This window comes from Peromyscus maniculatus, chromosome 19, assembly GCF_049852395.1.
Source record: "Peromyscus maniculatus bairdii isolate BWxNUB_F1_BW_parent chromosome 19, HU_Pman_BW_mat_3.1, whole genome shotgun sequence".
NCBI lineage: Eukaryota > Metazoa > Chordata > Mammalia > Rodentia > Cricetidae > Peromyscus > Peromyscus maniculatus.
This window is the reverse complement of record NC_134870.1, coordinates 54,213,320-54,230,168: the sequence shown is the minus strand read 5'-3', so window position 1 is coordinate 54,230,168 and position 16,849 is coordinate 54,213,320. Positions and strand designations below refer to the sequence as shown.

The 16,849-nt window shown below is 42.7% G+C and overlaps 1 protein-coding gene across 7 annotated transcripts in view; it reads left to right on the top strand.

The window, feature by feature from the left end:
- The window catches only part of Piezo2 (piezo type mechanosensitive ion channel component 2), a 380,980-nt gene that overhangs the window by 262,288 nt on the left and 101,843 nt on the right, over window positions 1–16,849 (top strand). For 6 of the 7 annotated variants that reach the window (XR_013046146.1, XM_076555357.1, XM_016003707.3 and 3 more), the window contains exons 8-12: window positions 5,479–5,641; window positions 8,940–9,059; window positions 11,261–11,299; window positions 12,508–12,646; window positions 14,977–15,125. Coding sequence is in view for 6 of the 7 variants with exons in the window: in XM_076555357.1 (XP_076411472.1) it covers window positions 5,479–5,641; window positions 8,940–9,059; window positions 11,261–11,299; window positions 12,508–12,646; window positions 14,977–15,125 (610 nt within the window). In the remaining variant the exon portion in view is untranslated. The remainder of the gene's footprint in view (window positions 1–5,478; window positions 5,642–8,939; window positions 9,060–11,260; window positions 11,300–12,507; window positions 12,647–14,976; window positions 15,126–16,849) is intronic. The other variant, XM_076555355.1, reaches the window with a different exon arrangement.

Here is a 16,849-nt window from a genome sequence, read left to right as displayed (position 1 = left end):
GAGGGTCCTCAAAATGGTACACATAGAATAACCATGTGATCTAACTGTTCCACTTCAAGCTTGAAACATTAACAGCATTGAAATCAAATTAGATCCTTCTTGACTGAATCTAGTTACATAGACCAAAAAGTAGAATAGTGGAATCCAGGGACTGGGGAAGAGACAAAAGGGGATTGGTGATTGGCTAGAGTTCCAGATTTACAGGATGAAAACATTCTGGGTATTAATTGCCCAAGGATATTAATAAATTCGTGTTTCTGGACTATGTCTGTAAACACAGTTAACATGGGAGTATATGTTAGTATCTTTCACAGTTATAGTTACTTTCAAAACAGGGGGATAGATACAACACTAGTATTTCTTGCATGTTGCTGGGCTCCAGTGGAGACAGAGCAGATGTCTGAATGAACCTGAAAACAGGTGGTGGCTTACCTATAAATCTGCCAACATGTGCAAGTATAAACAAACATCCTGTCAGGTCATCAGCAATGTGTTGTCAGATGCTAGAGTGCTTCGGAGGGAGAGCGAGCAAAATAACTTCTCCATGGGATGAGGAGACATCTGGAACAAAGCCTTGCAGAGCATGAGGACCAGCTGCAAGGATGTGGGGCCTAGGGAGGAAGGCAGATCAAAAGAATGTGATGAGAGAGTCTGCTTGTTCCTGTGATACATTACAAAGAGTGAACGAGTTTTGTACATAGCGCTCTGAGCAAAGTGTCCTTGTGCGCTCTTGAGAGGATCGGCCAGGTGGCCTCATACTTTAACTCTCTTGGATATTTGAATCTGTCAGTGTTTCTTTATCTTAAACTAGGTGAATTGGTTTTTCATTATTATAACAGAACACCCAAAGCATGCTATTTAGGAAGAAAGGAGGCCATGTGTTGGTCACAGTTCTAGAAAGGGAAGGGCATGGTGTCAGCAATGGCTTGGCTTCAGAGGACTGATGGCAGATGGCAGAATGTGGGAGATGTGGGAGAGATCACATCAACAAAGAAGCCAGCAGGAGATGAAGAGTCCCACAGTCCCAACTGAGGGATCAACCTTCGAACATCATCACACTGTAAGAGTCAATACCCCAGTGCACAAAACTCCAAGGAACGAGCCACCTCCAACTCACAGCACCTGGGCTCTCAGATATTCTCAAGCAGTACTGACTCTTAACACATACATTTACTTATTCATTCAGATGGTGGCATGTAAGACTCTTGTTTGCAGCCTGAAGAGTAGTAGTGAATATCTACTCTATGTGACCCAAGATGCATGTTAGATAAATGACAGTGGATTCTTTGATAGTTGTGTTATACATTTATTCTGAATGTTTTTAGTTTCCAAACAAAGATGATGAAAGTCATGGATGTAGCAGTGATATTTCTCTGAATACTGCTGTGGGAATCCTTAACATCCTTCCTTCCTTTTTTTTTCAAGAGGAGAAACATTACCATCCCTTAGTCTTGACTTCTCCCACAACCATGATCACATCCATGTTTTAAGTTATTCTTAGTGTCTTATTTCAGTTAAATATGTTTGCATACAACACCTTCTTTACTTGAGGCAAGTCCTGAAGACAAGATGACAAGAAATTAGAGTTTGACGGAGTAGCAAAACAAAGTCCACACACTAAAACTAAAAATTAAGATTATGACTACAAATGAAATTGTTCTGGGGCTCAGGGAACTCTACTCTGGAGATACAGGCACTCCTGAGAATCCTGTTAGGATAAGATCAGGCTCAGCAACACCCAGTGGCACATCAGTAGTCAGCTGGAGTCTTGGGGTTCATGCCATCATCTCTGTCTTCCCATCCCCACCTCAACACCTCTTCAAGCTGCACCAGTTTTCAGGATCTCTCTTCTCTAACATGCCCATCTCCTCTTACGGACTACCTGCTCCAGCACTGTACAGCCTTCCCACTGCCTGCCCTTGACACTCAAACACAGGGCGGGCTTCACACCACCTTCTGCTGGAGTGCCTGAATGAGTCTCTGAATGCAGGGTCTACACAGTCACTTTCCTTTTGGTGGTCAGGATCTAGATGAACTCCTGGTAAGGGAAAAGCTAAGCAGATTATCTAATGGCTAACACTTTATAGACTTCTAGAATTCCAACACTAGAAAGGATGGGAAATTTCAACCACGAATGTCCTATCTTACATACAAACATTTACTACAGTATATAACCCTTGTGTGTTGAAGGGTGGGAGTGTGTGTGTGTGTATATGAGAAAGAGAGAGAGAGAATTGGTCTTAACACTATTTACCCTGTTAAAAAACGAAATTCTAATAATGGATAATTAATGGCCAGCCTGTGGCCATATATTTTAGTTTGAGTTTGATACAACCATAACATATGTTTGAACACATAGTCTCCTGATGGTGGCAGTATTTAGGGAGTTATAAACCTTAGGGACATGTGACCCAGATGGTGAGTATAGACTCCTGGAGATGAGGGTTCTACTCCAGGCCCACTTCTGGCTAGAGCCTGCCATTTCCTGATCCACCCCGATGTGAGGGGTTGGGGCCATGGCACTCATGTCCTCACCATACCTACCCACAGAGATAGACTATATACTCTGAAACATAACCCACAATTAATCCTTCCTCCCGGAAGTTGTTTCTGTCAGGTTTTGGAACAATGATGAGAACAGTTAGAGAGGCCGTTCTGTAGCTTTTGCCCATTTGTTGAGACCCATGTACTACAGATCAAACTGCAGGTCTGATTCTTCAGTGTTGGTGTAGAAATGTGCAAATTCAGTCTGGAGTCAGCCACGGTATTGTTCAGAAGGGATGAAATACTGGTTGTGATATGAAATAGTTTGGTTTTTTTTTTTGTGAGTACCTGTGGGGAGTTATTACCAAATTTCTTCTAATGGAGCCAAACTAGGTCTAAGGTAATGATGACAAGGCCTCTTCAGTTGAAGGATGGGGCCTCAGAAGTTGAAACCTCCTGCTCCGATTAACCCTCCTGCTCAGATTAAAATATTCAGTTTATCCAATGAGCATTTCATTCCATGTACTCTATATAGAAATCTGTATTGTCATCTAGAGCTGCAAAAGCATTTTCAGGAGGTTTTAGGATTCTCAAAGGAGTTCAATACTTCATTCTCCTTTGATTTTTTTATATTTTATTTTCCTTTTGATTGACATGTATTAATTGTATATGTTAATGTAGTAAAGAGTTTCTTATATGTTTTACTTTTCTCTTAGTATGTGTTAATTGTACATGTTGATGTAAGCCAATATGATCTTTCAATACTGACTTCAATATGTTTTTTATTTCAAACCTAATTTCAATAAAAAGTTCTTACTGAGCTTAAGAAAAAAAAAGACCTGTAATAAAGCAAGTTTATTATAGGAAGTGATAATTCAGTTTTCAACTGTTTTCTTTTTGCTTTCTTTGAAATCCAAGTTCAGCAGTGCACTTACACTGCCCTTCATGGTTATAGAAAATGCAGCACTGGGCAGTTTATAAGAGAAGACCGTGTGATCTTTGATGACCTTACACCTGAATGGAGCATGCTTGATTAAAATGAAAGGACTTATGCTGGGCATGGTGTTGCCCATGAGAGGCAGGGGCAGGTGGATTTCGGTCTTCAAAGCTAGTCAACGTAGGGAGTTCTGGGTTATATAGTGAAATCTGTTTGAAAAAAAAAAGAAGAAAGAGAAGGAGGGAAAAGTGGAGGAGAAGGAAGGAAAGAAGGAAAGAAAATTAGTAATTTCTTTAAAAAAAATGGGGCTGGAGAGATGGTTCAGTGGTTGAGAGCACTAGCTGCTCTTGCAGAGGACCCCATTTTGATACCCAGCTCCCACATGGTGCCTTCACAACTGTCTGTAACTCCAATCCCAGGGGATGATCCAATGCCCCCTTTTGGCCTCCCTGGGTACCAGACATGCATATAGTGCACAAACATACATGCAGGCAAAACACTCATACACAAAATAAACAAATGTTTCAAAAGAATCAGCACAAACAATAGAAAGAGGCAGAGCTCATCCACATAGAAAAACTTGATCATTTATTAGCATCATTTCTCAGAAAACTGTGTGGGAAGATGACTTTCTTAATATGTCACATTTTCAACATTTTTTTTAACAAATCATATTTTGCATACTTTCCCATTATGTAATCAGGAACATCCAGGCTACATAGGAGAAATTAGCACTAGCATAAACCGTTTCAAATTTTAACAAGCACCATAAAAGTAAGCCATCCTTTCAAAGTAAGTGATTCATTACCAAGCTTTGAAAAACTCAAATTGCCCATAAATGAAATTTAGCAGAAATAAATTTTGCAGAAATTCTACTACATAACATTTGGCTTTTATATCCGAGCTGTAGAACTCTGACCAAGTTCAATATTTACTCCCATAATATTGGCACTGAGTAATTATTCGTGCTAAGTCTGACCTGAAATGAAACATTTGCTCATTTGGTTGGTCTTTTGAATCAGCATAGAGGTCCTGTGGCTAATGCGATGTCAAATTTGTATCCGTCCTCATGTGACAAGGTAGGTTCTAAGCACCAGAAGCATGTCTCTGGAAACTGTGTACTTTCAGTCCTGAAAACCTTCTCCTTCCTTCCTTCCTTCCTTCCTTCCTTCCTTCCTTCCTTCCTTCCTTCCTTCCTTCCTTCCTTCCTTCCTTCCTTCCTCCCTCCCTCCCTCCCTCTCTCTCTTCTTTTCTTCATTCTCCCCATCCCCTTTGAAGTTTTGTTCTACGTATATGGGTGTTTTTGGTTGGTTTTGGTTTTGATTTTGTTTTCTGAATGTACATCTGTGCACTGCATGGATGCAGTACCTATGAAGGCCAGAAGAGGGCATTGGATCCCCTGGAAATGGAGTTGCAAATGGTTGTGATTGGCTATGTGGGTGTTAGGAATTGAACGCAGGTTCTCTGGAAGAGAAGCCAGTGCTCTTAACTGCTGAGCCATCTCTCTAGCCCAGCTTCCTTTATTAGCAGGAGCATTAACACCATTCAGTCTCTATTCTACTGTAATCACTCAATCCTTGGTGTGCTTGCTTCAATTACATATGCTTGCACAGGAAACCTTTCCTATACTAAGCATATCCTGAAAGCAAGATGACAAGATACAGTCCCTGCTCAGAAGAACTTAAAATTTAACTAGCACCAAAGAAACGAATAAAAATTCAAGTTATGATACAAATAAAATTGTTGTGGAACACAAGGAAAATACCACTTTGGAGCTATGGGAAGTCTTGAGGGTTCCAAGGAGATAGAACGAGGTGGTAAGATGGAGTCTGTGTTCTCACTTTATCATTTCTGAGTTTCTTCCCAGCCCAGCTTCTCAACCTGGCAAAATCCTAAAGGTTCTTCAGATCTCTCATCTCCCTCCTACTTATCTAAGGATGCATGAATAGTATATATCTCAGTATATATTATATAATGTGTAGCTTTATGTCTACTTTCTAATGTGCTAACCTGCCACGGTTGACTACAGCTATCCACACTTCTTTGTTTTTGAACAGGTTGTTTGGAATCAAATCTGTTATTCAGACAGACTGCTCCAGCACCTGGAAGATCATAGTAAATCCAGAGCTGTCCTGGTATCACCATGCCAACCCCATTCTCCTGCTGGTGATGTACTACACGTTGGCCACGCTGATCCGCATCTGGCTGCAAGAGCCCCTTGTAAGGATCTGCAAACATTTCCTAACCTTATCTGCAAAGTGCCTGGGATCTCTGGGAGGTGTAGCTGTCACTACCAACCATCTACTCAACACTCTTTCAGCACAACTGTAGTGTTTTATACATATCGGTATAATTCTATGAGTACTGAGTGAGGGTAAATGCTACCTGCCCAGATGCCAGCTCCTCTTCGCTAGCACCAGTGTGTGCCACCACAAATGGCAGTTGGTGACAATAATGAAAGATTAATTTTTACTTGGCACTCACTAAGCCAAGAGGCCATGTGCTGGCCGTTTTTGTGTATCCTTCTTTCCATGCATTAAACAACTAAAGAAATGAGTATTGTGCTTGTCTCATAGGTGAGGGAAGTGAACTGTGAGAGATGAGTGTTCTGACATTACAACACCTACTGGATGGTACAGACTGGCTTTGAGTCTAAGCACGACAGTGTAGTCTTAGAGACCATACAACCCTGTATTCCAGTGTTCTCTGACACCTCTGGCCCATGAGGATAGAAGCCGTCATAGGATCTCAACTCCCACTGGTACCCACGGCTCCCATGGTGAGGCATGGGAATTAGGACATTGCTTTCAAGCACCATGGAGCGCTATCTTTTTCCCTCTAGGAATACTAACAAGGGCTTGACACTTGGGACAGGAAGATCAATGCTTATGTGGTTTCCCTTTTCTTTTGCCTTTAGTCCTTTTCACGCCTTTAGTCTCCTGTTGTAAGGCAGGGAAGGTATAGGCACACAGAAGAAGCGCCTTTCTCCTTTCCACCTGCAGGGGGCACTGCGCATGTCCTCGGAATCTGGGCCAAGATGTAGAACTGCTGCTAGTCTTGGGCCTGGGAACAATTTTCACTTTTCTCTTTCCTGCTCTCACTCCTGCTGAATGTGCTAGAACTACTGCTACTATTACCAGTTGCAGGAGACCCATCTTGAAGGCCAGATGTGTAATGGACTCACTCAAGGGTCAGTATGACATAACAACAGGCAAGACCCATAGTCCCTAAAGCTACGCTTTCTACAAAATAAACAAACAAAAACCAGCTCCCCCAGCTAGGCGGTGGTGGCTCACGCCTTTAATCCCAGCACTTGGGAGACAGAACCAGGCGGATCTCTGTGAGTTCGAGGCCAGCCTGGGCTACCAAGTGAGTTCCAGGAAAAGGCGCAAAGCTACACAGAGAAACCCTGTCTCGAAAAACCAAAAAAAAAAAAAAAAACAGCTCCCCCAAAAGTAAGTGCAGTCCAAATTAAATGGTGTCAATGAAACTGCATGAGGCACGTGGCTCCTTCTATCCCCGGCAGAACCGCCACCTGCAGAAGTGAGAGTTTATCTCCCTCCTGCATGGTACTCAGTTCCCACATCACACGTGCAGGGTAGCAGTAATTAATACTAGAGTCTCAGAGCCTATCCTTGCTAGTTCCTTTTGCACGGATGTCTTCCTGTTGGGGCCCAAGGAATGGATGCAAAGCAGCAAAGTAACAGATGATTTGTGAGGTCAGAAGGAAGGAGTCATCTTGAGTTGCACCTTTCTCCAATTCCCTTTTTTAACTGACCCTGCTAATAAAAGCCTTTAAGATTTTTATTGTTAGCTTCCTCCATAAACACATGAGTATGTATATATGTGTACATATCATCAATAAAATTTTCACACAAAACTTAAAATGTATGAAGGGAGGGAACTACTTCTGAATAATGTCATGTGCATTACAGAAATTAAAACCCTTCAAGTTATTAAGAATTCCCAGGGTGTTTATCTATTCCCATGGCATTCCATGTAGCCATCCAGGTAATGCAGTAGCTTGGTGAGAGCTCTGTGATTACTTCAGCTTTGTGTGATCCTCTGGTGTTTACGTCATGGACCGTCTCTGGAGCTGGGGAGGTAGAGAAAGCTGTGAAGGCGGTCATCTGAGCTGTAGGCTCTGCAGGCCACAGTAGTGTTCAAACCAGTGCCTATCAGGGGCAAGTGGAACACAGCACACAGAACAAGTACCAAGCATTGCAATCTGCAATGTAAATGGGCTGAGGCGGGAAAGTTTCTCATTGAGGCAATGTGAGAAGACGAGAGACTAATCATACCATAGTTTCAGAAGCTCTGGCACATTCAAAGAATGCCAGCCATCAGATGTGAGTGCTGAGGTGGAAGTCTATCAAACATGTAAGGAGCGGGGAGGCAGGAAGAAGAGGGGGAGAGCATTTCAGGAGTTAAATATCAGAAGGATGCTCCTCATTGCACAATAGGGTTACTTCTCACTGAACTTATCCTAACTTGAAAATACTCTGGTCAAGTCTGCATTTATAATGCACCTGACCTGCTGACAGCCATAATCTATCACCAACTGCTTTAAACATACTCAGAATACTCAGCCTGCAGTTGCCAAAGTCATATATTGCAAAGACTACTTTGTAATAGTGTTGAATATCATGTGTCATTTATTATATATAGTACAGTGAATGTTAAAACGTGATATGAGTGTTCACCTTTAACTGAACATCCTTGTCAGTTAAAGTACCATTTCTACTGACTGCATATCACTTGAAATCATTGTGAAGTGAAAAATGACTAGGTTGGCTCATCACAAGTTGGGACGATGTGTATGTAGCTGCTATCTGGCCTCTGGGAGGTAGGATGCTTCCCTGGGTGCTCTGCTGCACACTGGACCCCAAGATTGAGCAGTGAGCTCAAATCCACACCTTCTACTTGGATATGAGTTACACTTTAATTCCCTTTTTCCAGGTACACCTTTGCTGGAAAGACATCCTAGTCCACTCAGTCCATTCTGTTCCTTAGTACTGTGTGAAAGCTCCAGATGAATCTGTATTTACTAAATGTCATCTTGCTGGACATGGTGACACATGTCTATGTTCCTAGCCCTCTGGAGGTTAAGTCATGGGAGTTGTGAGTTTGAGGCCAGCCTGGGCTACATAGCAAAACCCTGGGTTTAAAAAAATTTTAATGAAAGATTCACCAGTGGGTGCCTTACACTGTTAACTATGTACTCTTTTAGGAGTACTTGCCCTAAGAACCAGTTGCATTAATATTTTCTGGTACAGTTTAGAATACACATAGAGAAGCCGCGGTATTTAATGTCTGTAACATGTGAAGCTTTAACAGAATCAGACAACAATCCATAGTGATGTTCGTATGAAGCACATGACAGTATTTTGTTGTTTTCAGAGAGTGTTGATCAAATCCTATCTATGTCATACGCTAACTTTGAACACATGGGGCAAAGTGCAGTGGTTTGTGGATCTGCTTTGGGAAGCAGAGCTGCTCCCATGATTCTGTGTTTCAGGTGCAGGACGAGATGGCGAAGGAAGAGGAGGGCACCCTGGACTGCAGCTCCAATCAGAACACAGCAGAGAGGAGGCGGAGCCTGTGGTATGCAACCCAGTACCCAACGGACGAGAGGAAAGTAAGGCACACAGCAAGAACTCTAGGCGCCCCGCTTAGTTTTCTGCATCTGTATTTTGCTGTTAACTGTGGGGTTCAATAGCAGTGGTCAGCTCACATTGCTTCTGGCTTGTAGAAATAATATGTCTTGGGTGGCTATTTCCAAAACCCTCTATCAGAGCCAAACCTGGGGCTTTTAAAGGAAGTATGTGCTCCCATTCAACCCCAGAAGAGAACACTTTTATATATCCATCACTTTGACTAAAATCTATTAATCCTATTTTAAAAATCCTGATTTTGTAATTAAAATATTTAAAACAAAGGAAATAAACTGTTGGCACTGAGAGACGGAGGTTTAAAGGTGGGCTACACTACAGCAGGGTTGTTCACTGTGTAGCTGAGTAACTGGCCATATTGGTAACTCCATAACCGACTGGGGAAGGCCCAGGCTCTGCCTGTGTATGCTTATGGGCCTCTTGGTCTTTCAGGCACAGGCTGAGAGAGTGTTGGTTCACATAACTCTTGTAATGTGCAAGTTACATGTAATATTTCACTATTGCCAGTCAGCTTGAATTCATTCTGGCTTGTGCTATACCAACTTAAGAGCCCATTTGCAAAGCCATCGAGACAGGTATTCTAGTCCTGGATAGGGCTGGCAAGTCAATCCTAGCACTTTAGAGAACCCAGGAGACTCCGATACATTCAATGGCAGATGAGTTTCTCCAAGACACACAGCCCAGTTCTCAGAGTCAGTGTCTTGTGCTGAGAAGGGGTGAGAAACAGAAGAGCTACTGTAAGGAAGGACAGCACCGTGGGGCAGGTGGGGTGCATCATGGGGCAGGTGGGATGCCTCATGGCTCAGGTGTGGTGCACCATGGGACAGGCATCATGCCTGAGATACCTGAGGGTTTTCCCTTGCCTCCCAAGTGTTATCTTCTCTATTTCACCAAATAACAGTGACAGGATAGCCAGACAGTATGCAAATTAAGTCCAATGGGGTTTTGAGGGCCCCAAGACCCTGTCAAGGGAGAAAAGGTTACAATTATTTCCATTCATATGTTGATCTTTGCATAATGGCTGAGAAGCCATGGTGCCTGAGTGGAAATCAAACCCCAAACCCCAAATAGAGCCGTGATTGTAGGCCTACCACCACCACCAATGCTGGGCATACACAGAAAACAAAATAAAAGCCAGTTTCTCCTAAGAACATCCTTGACGAACCAGGATGAACAAGCACCAGGCACATTATGATGGCCCACATACTGGACATTGGTCTTATACAATTGCAGTGACCTCAGAAATTCCTATAGCCTGTGATGTAGTATCACAGCAGAAACATGGTTGATATATTAAGATCACACTGTTGAAATAACTCTGGTACAGCCTAAGTGTGCAGCATTTATGGAATCCACAAAAGGTGCAGTTACATGCTAGCACATCACATCTGTTTATTGCTCCCTGCTGACTCTCTTAAAGCCATCTCTAGTCCTTGAAACTCCATTCACAGCAAGTGCCCCTTAAAGGTGGAGTGCCTTTACCTTTTATACCATATTTTTATAGCACCTTTTCTAACTTTAGATGTATGATCTTTGTGTTTCCACTGGGGCTAGTCTTCAGTGTGGGAGCATGCTCTCAAGTTTGCAGCTTAGGAATGGTAGTCTTTGCCCTGTGGCCTGGTAGTGGAGCAGGCTGTATGTACCTTTGAGGTTGATGTAATTATAGTATCACACAAAAGTGAGGTTGCCCAATGATGCAGTCCACAGAATGTGCCTAGTCATTAAGCAGCATATGACTATGCTTGTTTTCTTAAATATTAACCTTGAATTACGTGCTTTTTTTTTTTTTTGAACATTCTGCAAGACAGAACAGGACATCTGACTAGCATGCCATATACAAAGTCTGGGCAAAGTCTTGATGAGGAGCACAGAGTGTTCTAAAGTCACTGTAGGGCAGAGCTCACTGTGTTCATAAAAGTGTTTATAATCTCGTGGCTTATGATTGCTTATTTGTTTGTATAACTGAAAAATCAGAGTTGGGAAATGGTTACGATAAAGGATGCTATCCAGTTCAATGGTCTGCTGTGTTTTGCATGGCCCTTCTAACATACTAGCATCCAGCTAGTTAGAGGCTAGGTTTGCCCATAGAAACATGTACAAATGAAGATGTACTTCAGACTGCTTTCAGCTTACCAATTAACATGCTGTCCTGCCTTGCTTTTTGCAGCTTTTATCCATGACCCAAGATGACTACAAACCATCTGATGTTAGTATATCCTTAGAATTGTCCTTTGTGCTTATGTAAGTGACTTAAAAGTGGCAAGTGGAGTTAGAGCCTTTACGTATATTTGAACTATCTGTAAATTTTCATAAACTTTTCATGTTTTTTTTTCAGAAGCTGTATCAGCTTTATTACTCTAAAAAATTCTGACTTATGTACTATGGGACTGACTATAATACACAAAACATATTTATATTTTGATAAAGCCCTATTTGGAGCATTGTTCTTTTTTGGTGTGGTGTGTATGTGTATGCGCCTGTTTGTGTATGTGTGGGTGCACACATGTGTAAGTGCATGTATGTGTAGGTAAATGTGCGCATGTGTGTGTGAGTATGGAAGCCAGAGGACAACCTTGGGTGCCATTTCTCAGGAGCTGTCCCCAGACTGGTTTTTGTTGTAGTTGTTGTTTGTTTTGTTTTGTTTTTTATACCAGTGTCTCTCACTAGCCTGAAACTTTCTGTAGTCTATTCCAGCTGGTCAGTGAGCCTGTTTCTGCCTTCCTAGCTCTGAGACTACACGGGCATGCCACCGTGCCTGGCTTTCTTTGCATATATCATGGGAACCCAGTTCAGGCCCCCTGTTCTTGAAAAGCAGGCACCATACTGACCAAGTTATTGTCCCTAGCCCTATTGACAAGTCTGTCTCTAAGACAATCCCATTTGTAGCTGTGCTAGTTATTACATAAATGGAAAGTATATTTATGTTTGTCTCACATAATGCCCGAGTGATGAGAAGAAAAGAACACCCAAGTGAAGTGGGAGACCTGGAGAACATTGGCTTAGCCGTGTGCAGAGTAGGGTATGGAAAAAGACCAGGGTGGAGAGCCAGGGAAGGTATGGAGGACCACATAGCCAGATGTCTGGAAGATGTGCAGTAGAGAGAGTAGACCTTGATCAGGGAGGGTCCCACAAGCCTGTCACAGGAGTTTGTATTTATAGTGAGGACAGTCTGTCCCATGGTTTGTAGCAGGAGTGCAGAAAGATCGGGGATGCATTTTACTGTCACTAGTCTAAGGAGACCAAATTTGGAGACAGCACACAGGATCCATCTTGATAAAAATATTTGGGGATTTATTACATGGCTCTAATCAGCTTTTCATCCTGGGTTATGCGTGGACTTTGGGAAAAAAGAGGTGTGACTGCAGAGAGGCCAGACAGCAATCACTGCTATCCTCTTTCCTGCTCCCCTGGCAGGGTCTGCTGGTGACCGTGAATGGCAACCCTGTGGACTACCACACCATCCACCCGAGTCTGCCCTTAGAGAATGGTCCCGCCAAGACTGACCTGTACACCACTCCCCAGTACCGATGGGATGCCTCGGAGGAGTCCTCAGGTAATGCCCCACAGTGAAGTGAGCAGACTTGATCAGGGTTGTGCTCCACTCTCTTTCGTTCAGAAAGTTGATGCCACTTCTGTCGTTCCGTGTATAATTCGGTTCTTGATTCTCCAACAGCCTCTGTTTTTAAACAGAGATATTGTTGTCCATGATCAGTAAAATTAGGCCCATTTCTTTAGAGCTGTATTTACACCACCATGCTTTTATTCATGTTTGACTCTTGCACACAAAATCAGTGGCGTGGGATGGGGCAGGGCAGGGGACTTTGAAAAATAAAATGTGAGAAAAAAAATTGAGGGTGCTAACTTTTGTGAAATAGGTTCTTGCTATGTAGCCCTGCTTGACTGGCATGTAGACCAGGCTAGCCTCAGACTTCCCTTGCCTATACCTCCCAAGGGCTGCGATTGCAAGCAAGAGTAAATTCACCTGGCAACATGTTAACTTTTTATAGCATTAAACCTATGTGTAAGTGTTTTATACACACACACACACACACACACACACACACACACACACACACAGATACATATGTCCATATCTATCCATCTATCCATGTACATGCTGGTTTTTCTACTAGTTAATATGAAGGCCAATAGTTTTTCTAGTTAATCTCTTAAGACTTTTTTTAAGAGGATGCTTTTTTAAGTTCAGTAAAAGTTAGAGAAAGCTAGGCAATTTTCCCCCATCCCTGGTGAGAGGAGCCATAGCATAAAATAGAGAATCTCAGAACATTGGCACAGTGCCCAGTAACAGGCATTTTAAAGGTGGGGGTCCAAGGAAGGGGGACAAATGTCTCCTACATCAGTGAGAGGAAGGAGAGAGCAGGGAAAACAACCCTCCTTAGCAACCACCAGAGCGCTGGGAAGAGGCCATTTATAGATGAACCCTGAGCTCTGATCGGGCTGCTTGTTGGCCATAGATGCTCTCTCTGACAACCCAGAGCAAGTGCCGTGGAACTACATGCTGAAACCTGGGCAGCAGAACATCTGTAGACTGTAGAGAAGGAATTTTAAATCTGAACCGTACAGTATTCAGTAAGGAACAAACTTGGTCAGAGGAAAGGTCTCCAAGGGAATACAAACTAAGATTCCAGGAGCATGTGACTCACATTAGGAAGGACCACACAGGGGAGGGGCCTACACTGACAGCTAAGCCTGTGAAGGTCCAGTGAGAGAAGTGACTATCATCTACAACACACACACACACACACACACACACACACACACACACACACACACACACACACACACACCATATCATACCAAGAACTTAGCATGCTGGAAATTCTTAGATCCATTTGATTTATCCTTTTATTGCTGGGCATGATTCATGAATTTTACTATAAACCCTAGTCTCAACCAATTGTAATGTTGGAGAAAGAAAAGAGACACTGGACTAGTGTCCAAAAAGCCTTACTACCTGTGTAGAAGAAACTGAGTAACCACTGTTCTGTGAGTGGGTTTGTTCTTCTTCACGTGGTATAACTCTGTTACACCTTATTAATATGTGTCACAGTTAGTTAAGCTAGAAAGCCAAAAGGAACATCTTGCTGGCATATCAATATTTAGTACTATCCCTGGGTCAGGTATCTGGGTGTGACAAGGCTGGATTCTCTGACTTGAGGTCCATCATCAGTTTCTGGTCATTCTTACGGCTGAAATCTGATTTGGAGACTTACCCGGGGCAGAATCTATCTAACCCCGCTATGGAGCTACTGCTGATCGGAGACTTGGCCACTGATGGCCAGCTCGATGCATCAGCCTCTGGCTACCTCCGTCTCTCCATTGGGAAGTTACAACATGGTAGCTGGTTTCTCTCTAGAAGCAAGACAGTGGTTGGTTGAGAGAAGATGCATGAAGTGAAAGCCACATTCCTTTCAAACTGAATCTGGTTGGTCTGGGAATGTAGCTCAGTGGCAGACATTTGCCTAGTTTACATTCAACCCTAGGTGCATTCCCCAATACCAAAAACAAGCAAACAAAAAAAAAAGTGAATCTGGGAAGTGACAGTTCATCTCTTCAAGAGTGTTCTATTCAAGGGTCAAGATAGACAGCCATGAATACCAGAGGATGGACTCTTTGGAGACCATCCTAGAGGGATCTCTCTATACTTTCTTCAGTGGAAACTCTTCTCAGCATCCCTGGGCCATTATCTCCACCAAGCAGAACTCACTGCATCTGTTTCACTTCTAGACGCTGTATTAGTTGGAAACACTTCCTATACCAAAAGACTCTGCCCAAACCCCACATGATGTAGTGTGGAGGTTGACACTGAGATAGATATCAACCACATGCATGCTTAGTCATATGAAGTATTTGTCTATCTAGAAAAGAAAGAGGAAGATGAGGACAAGAAAGAAGATTCAGAAGGGGAGGGAAGCCAGGAGGAAAAGAGGAGTGTGCGAATCCACGCCATGGTCACCGTGTTCCAGTTCATCATGAAGCAAAGTTACATCTGTGCCCTCATTGCTATGATGGTAAGTACTTGCAGCAGCCTCCAGGGCACAGTAGGTACAGACCCCAAGCCTCTCACCAGGATAGGAACTTCAGTCTTCCCCAGGCTATGGCAGACATTGGTTGGATATGTAACTTTTTCGTGGATTACAAAATTATATCATCTTCACTTACCTTCTTTTCAAATGTTAATATGTTTGTCTCAGATTGACTTATCAGGTTTAACTGGCTCCTATTTTGCTAACTAAAGAGGGCACACAGGATAGCTTTTCTGGAAGATATTAAGGGTCTTTAAGACTGTGGACTGTCTTTTTTATTATCTCTCATAGAAGGGAGTGGCCACATGTTATCTTAGAATTGGATGAGAATTTGTCCTTATTCACTACAGTAATATTCTTACTGGGGCAGTTATCCAACTGCCATGGTTCCCAAGAGCTTCTTGGCATGCTTTCCATTTATACATGTTTCTGCTCACCTCCATCTCCAAATCTCCATCTCCAGCTTCAAAGTGGTTCTTTGGTTTATACATGGAGGAAAAAGGATGCTCCAACCTCCCTCCTTCCCTTAAAACAAACTATCTTGAAAGAGAAAGGATTTGTTTTGAGAAGCATAGTATCCCTATTTAAAGTATAATTCCTCCAAATCCTGTGGCCAGTGGTGAGACTCTGTACTCCTGATGGTGATAACAAGAGGTGGTGGGGTGGGGGGCAGAGAGGAGGGAGAGACAGAGACAGAGATTGAGGGTGTTGAGCCAGGTCTGGGTGGAACACAGGCAGGAGGATTGAAAGTTCTAGCCTGCCTGCAATGCAGAGATGCAGACCCTGAGTAGAGCTGGAAATAGGGCTGAGGAGTAAGCATTGGTAGAAGGCTGGACCTAGCTCCTGGACACTTTAGTCGGATACTCAGTGCTGGCCCTTCCTACATGAGCTTGTGTGTAAGTCAGTTTCAGATTCTAGCAAGGACATGGCCACATGTGGCTGGAAGGGATTAAAAAAACAACAATTCTTCCAAATTAAAGATGACCATTGGGAGGTTCCCAACCCCATTCTTTGAACGGAATTACTTCTGCCCCCCTCTGATTGTTTTCCTCCATTTCCTACACATCCATCTTTAAACCTTAGCAAGTTGGGGATTGTTAACTATCAAACGTGTTAGGAATGCAACTGACAATTCTGATTTTGAACCCATACAAGCAGTTTTGGTTTTTTTTCTCTAAGCTAGGCAATTTTGTGCTTTTTCCTAAAGAAGTACAGCTCAAAATGCAATCACTTTGAGTATAATATTTTTTTCTTAATAGAAAAGTGACCCATTGTCAAAACAACAGTACTGCCTTCAAGACTTGCTTTCACCTGGTGCTTTCCCACTGTCTTAAAGGAGCCACAGTATTAATGTGTTAGAAGCACCTGCCCACCAGGGAAGTCCCCTATTTCTGGACTTTTAATCACAGGCAAAAACAGGGACCCAAGGAGTCCCATTTACACAAAACTACACTTGTGTTTTTGATCTTAGCCATTGTGACAGGTGTAAGATGGAATCTCACAGTTGTTTTGATTTGCATTTCCTTGATAGCTAAGGATGTTAAACATTTCTTTGTTTCTCTGCCATTTGATATTCCTCTGTTGAAAATTCTCTGTATATGTCTGTACCTAATTTTTTTAATTGGAGTATTTGGTTTGTTGATGTCTAGTTTCTTGAATTCTTTATATATTTTGGAAATTAGCCCTCTGTCAGATGTGGAGTTGGTGAA